Below are 13,900 nucleotides of genomic sequence, written 5' to 3' on the forward strand. Positions count from 1 at the left end.
AGATTCCATAAGTGAGACAGAAATCAAAGTCAGTTGTTTGCAAAGAGTGGTCGATATTTTATACAAAAGATCATTAGTAGACAAAGTCTTTGTTTCCCCCCTTAGTTCAGCCAAGCAACAATTTCGTAAGCATGATCTAGAAGATAAAAATGTAATCTTGTCAAAACTAAACAATATCCATGGATGCACAATAGATATTCTGGAGTTTCTTAGAAACAATACCAAAGTCTGATTGATTATGCTGATATAACAACTAACACAACGGATCTTAAGTAATTACTAAGGTAATAAAGAACATAAATCGTTTGTCCGTTATAAATCAATGGTTGTTGCCTTCGTTTCACACTTCGACATGATGGTATAACACTCCTAAAACCGCTTATTCTTCAGTATATAATAAAAAACACAAATACATATATTCTTCATATCTTTTTAACAAGCATCGATTCAATTTTTCTTTCTTGGGAGGGTAATTTGAAGTCTGCTGATTAGAGTTCCGCCATTACTTGATATGATCGAGTAAGTCGTTAGGGCGGGTGACCACCACATCTTCGTTGTTCACTTCAGCAACTGCCTGATTCAATAACCTTGGTCGGCAGTTAAATTAAGCGGTCTCTGCTTGCAGTGACTATTTCTGTAATCCCTTGCCACAAAAATTTCCCCTTCTTTTTTTTTGTAAGCATTTGACATCGCATGGCTTCTCTTCGCTTAATTGTCCCGATCCTTAGTCGTCAACGCCCTGCATTCAGCATCTGTGCACGATCCCTCACGACCTCTGCTATTAGATTTGAAGCAAATGGACATAGACATTTTGCCGAAGCCTTCACTAATAAGCTGATCAAACAAGCCAAACGTCAATATCAACCTCAGAAAGTAGAGCCTACACGTTTGGTATCAATAGAATCGCTTCCGCGTACTGCTACAAGTGAAGATATTCGTAAATTAGCAAGAGAAGCGTTTCCAAAGGGAGACAAGAGCATCGTTGATAGTAAGTTTACCTCTTTTTTTTTTGCTTGTCTTTTGAAATTAATGTATTGTTTATAGTGGTTTTTTGTAGAAGAGTAAACTTTACATTTACTGGTAAATGTGTTGTATTGATGTCCTCTGATGAGGATGCTGGTCGCTTGGTTTCATACGGAGATAGACGCTCGTTAGGTGGAAGTATAATTAGAATGTCATATGTAAGTACTTAAGAAAGAAAAAAGAAAGGAATGACTTATTCCTTCAATAGACCGGGCTACCAACCCAAGATCCTGTTGGTGTCTTGAACCAGTTACGTCCACAGGAGTTGAAGTCGGTAGCAGAGGCAACAAGTGCTGCTGGTCGCTCAGTTATGATCAGTGGATATCCTTTTACAGGAATAGACAATTTGTTAGGCTACTTACGTTCAAAAAACTTTTATCCTGTTGATGGTGTACCTGATAATGTAGTGAATTTAAGGTTTGTAATGTAAAGAAGTCATTGAATATAACTAACAAATGTCAAAATAGCGAAAGGAGATTCTTGGTTAAGTTTGACTCTGAATCAGAAGCATGGAGATGTGTTCGTGCTTTTCATAATGAAAAGTATATTACTAAAAGAAATAGTGAACATACAATTCGTGTAGATGTTGTTTATTAACATTATTCTGTGTATATTTTATATAATCATTCAATAAATATCTCTCACACAATAAAATATCAATAACAATTACACTTTAGTTGATTATTGATCCTTTCTTTATTATTAAAAAGACAAAGAATTCTGTCTTTTTGAGAGAAGAGAAGGTAAATGTGGTCAACACTTATAAATAGCACATAACTGAGAAAGTTGTTAGAGACTTAATATAAATAATCTGATCTTGGCTTTTCTTTTTCTCTTATAAAGCTCTCTTCTTTATAATGTAAGTATTTAATATCAATGTAATAACTGATATACTTATTATTTCTTTATTCGTTCTTTTGCTTCTGATGGGCTCTCTTTTATTGTTATTTGTTGTCTCATTTGTCGTTTGAAATCATCATTTGTTTTTATCAGTGTACGAATAATTTGTAAATATCTATGAACTCGATTACCTATATCATGCTAAGCTTCCGCCTGCCCCGCCCACTCACCTTGGGCAAAGACTCTTAGAATGGCTCCCTTCTTCTACCTCTCTCTCGTGTATCTTACACTTGGCCCCATTTACCCCTTCTAAAGCATTTTTACCTTTGATCCCAAGAGGTTTTTTAGTCACCACTATCCTTCCTCTATGAATTGCCTCGGGCGGGAAAGATGCAATATTACAATTGTGCACCCGATTGAGGTTTTAATTATTTAAAAATAAAGTCTGTTTAAACGTAAATATTTCTATCACAATATGATAAAAAAAAGGGTATTTTTTATTATCGTTTTATTTAGCTGTCCACCACTTTGATAGCTTCTCACTAGCATAGCGAACTGTCTTTATTGGGCCAGCAGTGAGGATGCCCTTTATGCTTTGAGTAAGAGCCGTCCTACCAATGATCTCGGTAAGACCTGCACTATATGTTAGTTTGGAACTATATTCATATCCACACTAATTTTTACCTTTGTCAATAAAAGATACCAGTTGATCAGATTGAGCTACTTGCTCATATACAAGAGACATATCTTCGGGTACATTAATGTTATTGGCAGAAGCATACTGACGATGCTGTCTCAGTACTTTATCGTACAGTGTCTTTGGTAATTTCTTAACCATAAGTCCTCTATATCTAGGATTATAGCTCTGCTGCAACTTTCCTTCGTTCAAGAAGGCTACATTAGGCAAATCATCCAATAGACCGTGATAGAGTCTATGGAAATGGTCCATTTGACTAGATACAATATTTTTGACCTTATTTGGGTTTTCACCCACCATCATTCTAAAATCACCCTTGTAACTGATACTAGCAATTCTCGTATAGAGTTCTTCTTCTGTAAAGTTTTCAGGCAATGTCAAGAGAGCCACTCGAACAGCTTCAGTCAGGTTAACTTGGTTTGCTAATCTGACACGAGCATCATCACGTAAGATCTTTACTGGCTTATGCATACGCCCAGCTACATAGAGTGTTTCCCAATCGATTAAATCCTTACACAATCTATCAATGGAAATAACCCCATATTTGATATTCTATTGTTGTGTTTTGAGTAAAATGAATGACATAGTATGTTATCCTTTAGTTACCATGCCATTCACTTGAATATATGGGTTAAAGTAGACGCCTGCACCCACTTTTTCTTGTAATAATGAGACAGCACCTGATCCAAACAATCGTAAAGATGAATAATGATGAGGATTTTGTTGTATATTTAAAGCATGCCAATGACCGGGATGACTAACTCCAAAGATAAAGTCTACCATTGGCTTATTCTATAATGATATCAATAACCAGTTTTTTATATATTTATAATAGTCTTACTTTGTCATCATAGCCAGTTTGACGAAAGACACCACTTCCATAGGCTACTGCATATCGAATGGGTGCATGAAATTGTGATACAACTCCTTTAAGCTGCTGTTTTAGTTCTTCATTGATATTTATATATTGGTTTGTGCCAAAATCAGGTGAGTCTGGAATGTTTGAAGGATGAAAGTGATGTTGACGAAGCCTTTCTAGCTTCATGCGTGTTTCATCAGTGAATAATTTTGAGTCTAATTTCTTTGCTTGAGGTTGAGAAGAAGGAGGGGGAGGAGGAGGAGGAGGAGAAGTTGATATATGGGAGTTTGTTTCTAATGACATATATCTGATGCACTGTCTAATGAGAGCTGGATTGCCTTTTAGAGTGTTTACATTCTATAAAGTTCCTTCTTTATTAGAAGAAATAGCAAAGAGGAATAAAATAAAATAAAAAATACCTTCAGCATTATTGACATTTTAAAAATAGAAAAGAAATTAATTGGAAAAAAAAGGGCTCACTAGTGCCCAACTTAGAGTATTTTTAAAAAGTAACGTCGCAGCCAATGAAAGTGAAGCATTGTAGCCAATGAAAATTTAAACACTGTAGCCAATAACAGTCAATGTCGCTTTTTCAAAAATACCAGCCGCTTTTTTTCCGTTGATTTATGAAACTTACACTCTAGACCTGATTCTTGGCGCACTACCAAGTCTCAAAATAGTGGCGCTGCCTACTCATTGAGCAGGGTGCGAGGAGTGCACAAGTACATGTATCAACAGTGGTACAATAAACAAATATGTTTTTTACAGCTTTCTTTTCGGAGTAACCACTTTACCGGGATTAATACAAATTAGTAAAGGTATAGCTTTTTGAAAGCAGTTTATGCTACCTTATTCCGCAGTGATGGCCTTTTCAAGTATCTGAATATATACACAGCCTTTCTTATTTGTTTTACCATGACTTCAATTTTTCACACCTGCGCAAAACATTACGTTTGTGATAATTTTTATCATACAGTAAATGTAGAATACACGCACTCCCCTGCACACTACTCGATAAGTAGGCAACATTGTCGTATTTACTCTACGAGATTGCTTTAAGAATGAGCAACACAAGGAGACTGACCACAAAGCATGTTATTACTATGCTCAGTAATTGTGATTAATTCACGTAATAATCCTGCTTTCATATAAAATGGTGTTATCTGTAATTATGATCGTTCTTTCTTGTTCTTAACAAAGAAGCTAGACAGAGGCTTATCGACACACACATACACACACACACATATATATTTTGCTATCGTCTGGACTATGTCACTAGTGTCATTTACTTTGAGGCCCATGCAAACTCCTACGAGAAGCTAAGAACATTCTGGATTTCCTCTAAACCATGGAAAAGAAGCCCAGTGACTGACTTTTACATTGATTGTAAAAGTATGATGCTAACTACAAAAAGAAATATAGGACTACAGTAATATTTATACACAAAAAACATATCCTGTCATGGGCATAAAATCACGAACAAGAAGTATGTGTCCAGTGGAATCCTTCTGGTGATTGACGATTTCAGATAAAGACACCCATCTATTGCTTACTCTGTGAAAGATCATCCAACGAAGGGATACGGTGGTTCCCTATCTGCTGCATGTGTGAAAAGCTTCAAGCAAAAGGTACTTTGCTTTCTTTTCGTAAAGATACAAGCTATATACGTTGTATTCCACGTGTATCCAAAAAGATAGGCCTTCTATATATGACTTGTCGAAAGAAATATTGTGCAGATTTCCTCTAAACAGTGAACAAACTCTGATAAAGTGTTTAAAAAGTCATGATCAAGTTTATTCTAGTTCAATTCACTAATGCATATATCAACTTCATTTCTTATATTCCTCCAAGAAATCATATTCTATAAGCGAAATCCCCCTATTGTTAGTCAAAGTCATATAAACATGGCATATACATTTACCTGTTCACAATAAGTCAGATGGATCTTTGCAAAGGATATCAAAATTGACCTTAACTCTGAATCCTGTTGTGTCTTTAATCTTTCCAGGTCTTGTTTCAACATTTCGGACATTTCTACAAGATCCTGACCTACTTTCTGTTTTGCTTCTTCCAACTAAGATATAAAAAAAGTCAGCTGTTTCCTTCCTGTATTTTATTCTTTTTATTTTACCTGCTTAATAATTTCCTCTAGCTTTTGTATCTGATTTCGTCGTGTCTGTTCAGGATCTGCATCTATCATGCCTTGAAATTTAAAGGTAAAGGCAGAAAATAGTTTTCTTGTTGAAGACCATTTCTTGCTTCGTTCTTTGGATGCTTTCAATGTTGATAACGAAGCATTTTCAGGGTATTCATAACTCTCTATCGGTTGCTTTTTACCATGATTCCCTGTATCTTCTTTGATAATGGCAGCAAACCCATCTTCTATTGATTCAGTATCTAGAAAATCGTCCATGTCTTCTTCCTGTGCTTCTTCATCATCATCTTTATTATTATTGTTATCCTTTGAGATTGATAATTGATCCATTCCTGCTCTCAACTTATTTGATTCATCTTGCATGCGTAGGAGTCCTTCAAGGGTGACCTTCTTTTGAGTTAATGTTTCTTCAATCAGCTCTAGTTGAGCTTGCTTCATACGTCTATAGCGTAGTACTTGCTTGGTAATGTGTATATATTGAGCATAGTCTTGTATATGCTCAGAGCATTCAATTTCCAATAGCTTTACCTAAAGTTCATTGTTATTCATGCAACATTAATATACGACATGTTACTTACCATATCCTTTGTGGATGCACAAGAGTCATCAATAACTTGACCAAGCTTTTCGATAAAACTCGATAATAAATTAGAGGGTTCATATAAGCTTAGTGCATTATATCCTGATCCCAAGTCCGAATAATCATTGGATAGGTCTATGATACATTAAAAATAAAATAAAATAACAATGTTTATAGTTACCAGCAAGTCTCTTCAAGATGCGTTTCTGAGATTTGTCCAATTTGTATCCTTTATCCTGTGCTGTTTTATCCACTTTTGCCTCTGATTGTTCAAACTCTGGTTGTGGATGTTTAAGGATATATGAGGATGAGGGTATTGGCATAACCGAGGTATTTGTAAGTGATGTATAATCATGGGTCGATAATGGATCTTTTGGTAAATCAGAAAGTGGAGGAGAGTGTAATACATCGCTCTGGTCAAAAAGTTAAAAAAGACGATACATCTTTACATTATCTATTTGTTTACCCAATTTTCACTTCCGAGGATAAAACGATGAAATACATGTTCTTGTCTTAAAATGGGATGTGAGCATATTCTATTCAAAAACCTTTCAAGCATCCTTTTCCGTTTATCAATCATTGAAGCATTTTCATCTTTTCGTGCGTATTCAGCTATAGTGTGTCTTTTTTTTAGTTTGCAATATAAAAGTAATATATTATCATTACATAGTGTATGCTTCTCGGGTATGGGTGGTATCAACAGGATTGGATATAGTTTAGTAAGTGACTTTCTAAGAGATTCAAATTCACTATAACGTCTCTTGACTTCTTTCATATCCTACATATATATTTATTAGTATCACTTTTATGATATCAATTGCTTACTTTTGTTTGTATGATATAAACAATAAAAGTATTGTTTTCAGCATATTTCTTTTCTGCTTGTGTTATCCTTAATACACTGTTTTTATCCTGGTCATTTAATAGTTGTTGAATGGAACATTGACATGACCTTGGCTTGTACATTAAAGAAAATATAATAAAAAGAAAAGAGAGAGAGCTTTTCATGCAAAATAATAAATTTATTCGGAGACGTAATTGTTTTTTGTATGTATTTACTCAAGTACAACTCTTGCTGGTAACAAGACAACCTCTTCCTCATCAATAAACAAGGGACTAATTGTCATTTTGACTACTTTATCTTTTGAATTGTTCATATTTCCAATAGGAGCCATGGTTTCTTCATCATATTTACTACCAACTTCAATAGGTTGAACAGATACATCAGCATCTCCTCCATGAATCTCTAATGATAATGAAGCACATAAATCCAATATATAATTCCAGATACGCATAATTTCATCATCCATATTATTTATGTTTAATAATCGCATCATTTCTTTTGTAAAGTGTCTTTGAATATCTTGTAAATATTCTTTTGTTGCAGGGTTTAAGGCGAGCGACTGAACTGTCTGTCGTCTATACCATTTGGCAAAGTTAGCCCCTAATGTGCTTTGGAATCGACTTATTTGATCAGAATAGGCTGTATTTAACAAGTGTTGATTCTCTGTACCAAAGGGAAGTGATGTTATATAAAGCTGCGTAATATGAGAATAAAGCGATTGTTCCAAGCTTAATTTCCACTCTTCATTTTCCTCTGGTACAACCGCAATCACAAATCGACTCACTGTCTCTGCCAATCTTGCCAGTTTCTGTGTTAGTGTACGTGAGTTCACGATGGATGGTCCTGCAGTCGTAACAAAATCATCCTTCATTTGAGATAGAGCTAATGCTTTCCCATACACTTCTTCGTTACAGCCTGTTAGACTCTTTAGGTTCATAATCATCTCTGCTTGATGCTTTTGCGCCAGCTGAGCATTCCTTAACTGCGCCTGAAGCATCTCGTTCTCTTCGAGTAGTTCTGCATAAGATTTGGTCATTAAGGAGGCAAAGCTTGGTTGAGGTTGAGGGGGCGCAGATATTTGGTCATTAACAACATCATGTGTAGGCTCATCGTCGCTACTACCTGTTACGCTATGTTCGAACGTTACAGAAGACCTAGCATCTCCAAACTCGGCAGCATTCGATCGAGACTGTTTGTCTTCGTCGTCCAATGGAGGAGGATGTCCTACGAGGTCTCTCAGATTTTGTACTTCTCTCAAGCGAATGTCTTGAAGCTGATCACGAATATCATCTATAGTGTTATTATCATCATCAGTCTCTCTGTCATGAGTCAAACGACTGACACTTGTTGCATGTGTACTAATGACAGACTCTTGGTCATCAATCGTAGCAGCAACACTCCAAGCATCCGTATCACGGGCACGGCCACTATCTAAAGTATCCAATAAGTCAGTCTTTCGAAGATAAGAATGTCTTGCTAGTGCCGGGTTGTCTTGGAAGCTTCTTTGAAAAAAAGAGTCTTTATCACTGCCTTCAAAAGAAGATACTGAGCTCATCGTTTTATTTTCAAAAAAGAAAGAAAAAAAAAGTTAAATTTAAACCAGTGACGAAATGAAGGGGATTTAATGTCCGGTTCGCTTCTCTCCCTTACTCTCACATTGACATCTTCTTTTCCCCTTCTCTCTATCTATCTCTTTTCTGTTCTTCCGTTCTTCTTTATAAAACATATACATAGAAGGCAATGAGTTAAAAAGTCAAAACTTTTTTTATTTTTAGTGAAACTCCTTCATGATACTTAAGCCTTGTTGGCAGCCTGTATTATATAATCCTTATATTAGTTTCCATTTTCCAAATCATTATTGATATGCTCTTTTACCTTTTGGAATCTGAATCTTTGAGGAGGAAGTCTGTTACGACGTTCAGTGCGAGAACGAACACGGACGATACGAGCGTGAATAGCGCAAGAGACACAGTAGTGAAGCTTGACGTATAGCTTGGGAATGGCGTATTCTAGTGAATGGATATCATTTAGCATGTTATATTTCCTTGTGTGTCCATATAATAATAATAATAATAATACCCTCATAGACAGAAGCTTCCTGAATATCACGGATAGCAGCAGTTTCAACCATGTTACGGATGGTGAAACGCTTGATGGCCTTGTCCTTGGGGACACAGCGGTAGCAGTTGATGCAGCGAACAAACTTGGTGTGTCCACGTCCGTGTTGGTTACGTCCGTTGTTTCTTCTCTTGGAGGTCTAAACAATGTAAAGCTTCAGTTTTCCGACTCGTCATGAATGTGTTTAAAAAAAAAAGAGGAAAGGGTAAAATCCACCATCTGTTGATCCACACATCATCATCATCTGTTATTCATCCATCCATCCATCAACATATCCAATTCAATTGTACATTGATCAGGGGGAAATTACCCTTCCCTCTCCCTTGTTTTAACGTACCATGCTGTATAACTAACGAAGAAGTTGAGAGAGAGTTCATCCATTGGAAGCTTCCCCCTCACTAATTAGAGTTCCGGACTACCAAGCGAGCTCTTTCATTTGATTGGCTTATATGAATACTTTCTGAGTTAGTATTTGCTCAGACAGTGTCCTTGATCCTCGTCTCTCCCTTTCTCTCTTACTCTGCCTGTCTGTCTGTCTTTTCTCTTCTTGTTTTTTTATTTTAGCTTAAAAATAAACAGAATGAAAACATGGGTCAACTTTTTCTTTTACTTGTTACAAACAAAAAAGAATGCTCTAAATTGGGTTTATTTTATTTAGATCATAATTGAAGATGTTAAATAAATGAAGCCAACGTATATTTTTAATGAATAGTTGTGGTATTATTTTAAGAGATGAGATTATGATACAAATTAAAAGTTTTCACGCATGAATTCAAAGAATGCAAAGTTGTCAGGATGAGGGCCATACTTGTATACAAATTGAGAGGCAAGATATGCACCAAAGATAGCCTTGACATAGCTTTCAGGTACACGTTCAAGCAACTTTTCAAGGCCCAACTTGTCCAAGAGTAACTTGGGGAAAGCACGTTGCAAGACGGTCGTACGAAGAGTTTCGTTATCCCAAAGACCAGACTTTTGTAATTGTTCTTGAAGTTGGACGATTGCATTGGACAATTCATCAGAAAGGATAGAGATAGGAGTCTTGGTACGCTTGTGTTCACGCCAGAGAGCTTCAAATTCAAGAGCGGCATTACGTTCAATGATGTTTTGTACTTCTTTGACGTATTCTTCATAGAATTCAGGTACAACACCGTCCTTGACACACATGTGTTCTCCAAATTCTTTATCTTCGAAAGCCAAGGCAGCCAAGACTTCAAGAGAAGAAGATGTGACACCACCCTTGTTGGCAGAGGCATCCTTAAAGATGACAATACCGGCCTTTTCAAGACGGAGACGAGCTTCTTGAGTGAAGAAAAGATTGGCACCTTCAACAATGTACTTGAAAAGAGGAGCACCACCATCTTTAGGAAGCAAGGCGTGAACATTGTCAAGACCAACAGATTCAGGACGACCACCACATGGGACAAAGACGGTAGCTTGAGCAAGAGGGTTGGTGTGGAAAGTGTTTCTGAATGAAAGGCCGTTTTCGACCAAGGTACCATCAGGTAATGTGACATTTTCTTCATCGACAAGAACACGGAAACCAGATGGAGACAGTTTGCTTGTGTCAAAGTTGCTGATCATCAGACGGCTGTTGGCAAGACGGCTCAATTCTTCACGGTTGATACCTTCACTATCGTAAAGAACACCAGAACCATCGACAATGGCAATGGTCTTGTCCTTAGAAATCTTGATTTCATTAGATCCCAAATCACCATCGGGACCACCAGTTTGAAGTTTAGTGCATTCTTCTTCCTCCAAACCAAATGTACGGTAGATGCCCAAGACATATTGATGAACAGAGCGAGTGGTCATACCGTAGGTATCGTGAGGGATACCACCAAGGGATTGTGACTTACCGGTAGTGAAAGCTTTCCAGAAGCTAGCACCACGTCTGCGAGCATGTTGAGAGGCCCAGTCCATGTATTCGGCAGTACCTTCATCAGGGCCAAAGAACAAGATTTCAGGCTTACCAACACGATCAACCAACTTGTCCTTGATACCAACAGTCTCACCATCAATCAACAAATCCAAGACAGAGTCAACATACTTTTCAAAGGCAACCAAAGGTTTGTCTTGTTGATCAATATCCAAAAGAATGGTACCCTTAGATCCACCTTCAGGAATATCTTTATTCTTGCGTTGCTGGGTAGCAGCCAAGTTGTAGTTTTCGTCAAACAAGGTACGCAAGTTAATAGAGTAGGCTTCTCTGTTACGTGAGCGAATGATACGAATACCACCACGAGCGACATCGCCGAAACGAAGATGGAAACCACGGAACTCAGAACCGACAACAAGGAACATACCGTAAAGAGGATTGGGGTATTCAATTTCAGGCAGGAAGCTAGGATCCATACGGAAGGAAAGAGCGACCTTGGTAGATTGGTAAAAGTTGGTCTTGAGCACATGCTTGTTGAATGTCAAGAAGGATTCAAAGACAATTTGTTCGTGAGCATTGGAGGTCATAGACTTGATCTTCTTGCTAATATCTTCAACAGACAAGATTTCAATGTTGTTCAAACGTTGGTAGGAGATGGTGGGTTCAAGAGAAGCTTCACGTTGGTTGACATAGTGAACAGTAGCAAAGTTGGCATACAAGATCTTGAGAAGTTCGGGATATCTCTTCATGATATCGAGAATATATTCACGAGTGAAAGTATCAGTACGCAAACGCTTCTTCAACTTGGACAAGACTTCTTCGTGAACAGGGTTGGCACGATCCAAGATAGAGGTCAAGCTCAAGTATTCTTTACCCAAACGATTCAAGAAATGTTGAGCAAAGATCCAGCCGACATAACCATAGACCATTTCTTGAACAGAGAGCTTGCTGGTTTGGAAATATTGCTGAAGAGGAGTCTTGGGAAGACAGTATAAGAGAGAGGCTTCCTTCATGACTTGATAAATAGTGTGTTCAATAGGAGCAGACTTGGAGTTGGGAATGGGATGAAGGTAGAGACCGATGATAGTGACACCATTAGAGAATTGTTCTATAAATACCCTTAGTATCGTTCTTTTTTTCTGACGATGTTAAATTGTACTTACCAACATATTTACGAGTGGAGTATAAATCATAGTAGTGGTACAAGTCAGAAATGGCAGAGAAGAATCCCTTTGTGCTTCTTTGACGATAACCAATAATCAAACGACGTTCACGAGAACCCTTTACCTGATACATTTCAATGACAGGACCGGTACGTTGAAGAGCGTTTTGCATAACTTCTTCATAGACTTTAAGGGTGTGTTCAGTGGCCTTCTTCAAGAAGTTCTTGTCACTGACTTGTTTAATATCTGTTTCTTGTTCAGGAGAAGGAGTAGGGTTTTCAAATTCACACTTGGTAACAAAGTAACTACGAAGTTGAGACTGCAGACCACCACCATTAGAGCTAGAACGGTAGGATTCAACACGATAAGCTTCAGAGGGGGTAGAGATATCCAAGAACTTTTCGTCAATTGTCTTTTCATGCTGAGGACCATAGATTTGAGATACACCGGGTTGAGAAGAATGAATATATACAGCAGCATCTTCGGATTCCTTTTGCAAGTTAATGTCAAGGACATTTTCATTCTTGGTATAGGCCAAGATCTTAGCACCATAAAGAGCCATAATGTGGTTAGCGATGGTTTCAACACTTTCGAGAGCAAAGTAGTAGTCATCGATATTCAAATTGCTACAGGTGAACATTTAGTTTCAGTTTTCTCTTCACTTACAACATGAAACTTACCTATAAAACCAGGACACTTCGTTCTTGACTAATTCTTTAGGAAGGAAGCCGAGTTGTTCAAGGTGTTCACACACTTTGACCATTTGACTTTCTTTATCAGCAAAGACGTTAGTGGCATAACCACTTTCATTATTAAGAAGGTGCAAATTATCCTGCATTGTGTTAGAGGGTAAGAAAAACGAAGATTATGAGAAAAAGAGAGGGGTGTTTGTTTATTTAGAAACTATTTATATAAAAATAAATGTCAGTTTAGTATCCAATGAGTCAGAGATCTTTTTCAAATTTAAGGCACAGCAGCCTAAAGCAAAATGGCGCAATTTTGATTGGCTAATCCGTGAGAATAATTACTGTTGAACAAAGAAAATACCTTGAACCTTATTCCCTTGGTTGTCCCATTCTAGGACCTCAAAGGAGCAGTTTCCATAGTTACTGTCGTTATATTTATAGTTTACTTATTATCCGTTTCTCACAGACTCACATGTATCACTTTTATGTTGATTTTCTTTTTTTTTTTTTTTTTACTCTTCCCAGCTTTTAAAACAGAGAATAAAGTATGGAACCAATGGCATGTCTTCTTTTCCATTTTTATTACATAACAACATGCGGGGTAGAAATGTTCAAAGAAGGATAACTTTCCCGTTACTTTCAACTGTCCGAGGGAATATCATTGTGGGAAAAAAAAATTTTTTTTACTCCCCTTATTTTTGTGGGGTAACAGAGAGTCTGGTTACAGAAAAACTACAAAGTTTGCTATAGAGGTACTTTCCACGGTATGTGTCATTTAATAAGTCAGACATCCTCGGAAAGCGACTTGTCGGCAATTGTATTATATATAGCCAATAATAATATTCCACTTTTTAATAATGCACGTCTTACTCAATAGAAGCATTGACCACACTTTATGGTTTGCTGTACAATTCAAACCCCGCCTTCATGATGACAAGGCTCACTAAATATAGTATTCCTTGGCCCCAGCTATGAGGGAATAGAGCGTGTTAAGAGCTTTACAATAAGGTTTCTTCTATATCCGATGTGCCCTGTTTGGCGTATATTGTTGGATAC

The 13,900-nt window shown here is 37.1% G+C and overlaps 6 protein-coding genes across 6 annotated transcripts; 1 reads left to right on the forward strand and 5 right to left on the reverse strand.

Moving 5' to 3' along the window:
* Window positions 1–609: 609 nt before the first annotated feature.
* On the forward strand, window positions 610–1,668 carry RHIMIDRAFT_294873 (uncharacterized protein). The gene is made up of 4 exons (XM_023614130.1): window positions 610–988; window positions 1,045–1,181; window positions 1,232–1,440; window positions 1,491–1,668. The coding sequence occupies exons 1-4, from the start codon at window positions 694–696 to the stop codon at window positions 1,618–1,620; spliced, it is 771 nt and encodes a 256-aa protein (XP_023462482.1). The 5' UTR covers window positions 610–693; the 3' UTR covers window positions 1,621–1,668.
* Window positions 1,669–2,274: 606 nt separating this feature from the next.
* Window positions 2,275–3,916, reverse strand: RHIMIDRAFT_219300 (Mmp37-domain-containing protein). Its single transcript, XM_023607375.1, has 5 exons — window positions 3,839–3,916; window positions 3,402–3,776; window positions 3,167–3,352; window positions 2,548–3,112; window positions 2,275–2,496 (listed from the first exon to the last, which is right to left on the reverse strand). The coding sequence occupies exons 1-5, from the start codon at window positions 3,854–3,856 to the stop codon at window positions 2,372–2,374; spliced, it is 1,269 nt and encodes a 422-aa protein (XP_023462483.1). The 5' UTR covers window positions 3,857–3,916; the 3' UTR covers window positions 2,275–2,371.
* A 1,357-nt stretch (window positions 3,917–5,273) lies between these two features.
* RHIMIDRAFT_241288 (PX-domain-containing protein) lies at window positions 5,274–7,120 on the reverse strand (the record flags this gene model as incomplete). Its single annotated transcript, XM_023609551.1, has 8 exons — window positions 5,274–5,297; window positions 5,341–5,493; window positions 5,551–6,102; window positions 6,153–6,289; window positions 6,336–6,567; window positions 6,621–6,766; window positions 6,821–6,932; window positions 6,980–7,120. 8 exons carry the CDS (start codon window positions 7,118–7,120, stop codon window positions 5,274–5,276), a joined length of 1,497 nt encoding a protein of 498 aa, XP_023462484.1.
* An 89-nt stretch (window positions 7,121–7,209) lies between these two features.
* RHIMIDRAFT_247477 (uncharacterized protein) lies at window positions 7,210–8,553 on the reverse strand (the record flags this gene model as incomplete). The annotated part of the gene is made up of 1 exon (XM_023610413.1): window positions 7,210–8,553. One exon carries the CDS (start codon window positions 8,551–8,553, stop codon window positions 7,210–7,212), a length of 1,344 nt encoding a protein of 447 aa, XP_023462485.1.
* Window positions 8,554–8,873: 320 nt separating this feature from the next.
* Window positions 8,874–9,255, reverse strand: RHIMIDRAFT_191322 (40S ribosomal protein S26; the record flags this gene model as incomplete). The annotated part of the gene is made up of 2 exons (XM_023605952.1): window positions 8,874–9,007; window positions 9,078–9,255. Coding segments are annotated over 2 exons (312 nt in total), but the record flags the coding sequence as incomplete, so codon positions are not given.
* Window positions 9,256–9,743: 488 nt separating this feature from the next.
* RHIMIDRAFT_219306 (NAD-dependent glutamate dehydrogenase) lies at window positions 9,744–13,022 on the reverse strand. Its single transcript, XM_023607376.1, has 3 exons — window positions 12,839–13,022; window positions 12,159–12,784; window positions 9,744–12,103 (listed from the first exon to the last, which is right to left on the reverse strand). Exons 1-3 carry the CDS (start codon window positions 12,994–12,996, stop codon window positions 9,867–9,869), a joined length of 3,021 nt encoding a protein of 1,006 aa, XP_023462487.1. The 5' UTR covers window positions 12,997–13,022; the 3' UTR covers window positions 9,744–9,866.
* Window positions 13,023–13,900: the final 878 nt, after the last annotated feature.

The sequence above is a fragment of the Rhizopus microsporus genome, assembly GCF_002708625.1.
Source record: "Rhizopus microsporus ATCC 52813 unplaced genomic scaffold scaffold_21, whole genome shotgun sequence".
In the NCBI taxonomy this organism is placed as follows: Eukaryota; Fungi; Mucoromycota; class Mucoromycetes; order Mucorales; family Rhizopodaceae; genus Rhizopus; species Rhizopus microsporus.

Excerpts from the sequence above, each read along its gene's own strand:
- RHIMIDRAFT_294873 (XM_023614130.1), top strand. The coding sequence starts at position 694 with ATGGCTTCTCTTCGCTTAATTGTCCCGATCCTTAGTCGTCAACGCCCT. Across the intron at positions 1,182-1,231 it reads GTATAATTAGAATGTCATAT|ACCGGGCTACCAACCCAAGA; the intron begins GTAAGTACTTAA and ends TTCCTTCAATAG. Across the intron at positions 1,441-1,490 it reads GATAATGTAGTGAATTTAAG|CGAAAGGAGATTCTTGGTTA; the intron begins GTTTGTAATGTA and ends ATGTCAAAATAG.
- RHIMIDRAFT_219306 (XM_023607376.1), bottom strand. The coding sequence starts at position 12,996 with ATGCAGGATAATTTGCACCTTCTTAATAATGAAAGTGGTTATGCCACT. Across the intron at positions 12,785-12,838 it reads GAAGTGTCCTGGTTTTATAG|CAATTTGAATATCGATGACT; the intron begins GTAAGTTTCATG and ends GTTCACCTGTAG. Across the intron at positions 12,104-12,158 it reads CTCCACTCGTAAATATGTTG|AACAATTCTCTAATGGTGTC; the intron begins GTAAGTACAATT and ends GGGTATTTATAG.
- RHIMIDRAFT_219300 (XM_023607375.1), bottom strand. Across the intron at positions 3,353-3,401 it reads AAACTGGCTATGATGACAAA|AATAAGCCAATGGTAGACTT; the intron begins GTAAGACTATTA and ends ATATCATTATAG. Across the intron at positions 3,113-3,166 it reads ATATTCAAGTGAATGGCATG|AATATCAAATATGGGGTTAT; the intron begins GTAACTAAAGGA and ends ACACAACAATAG.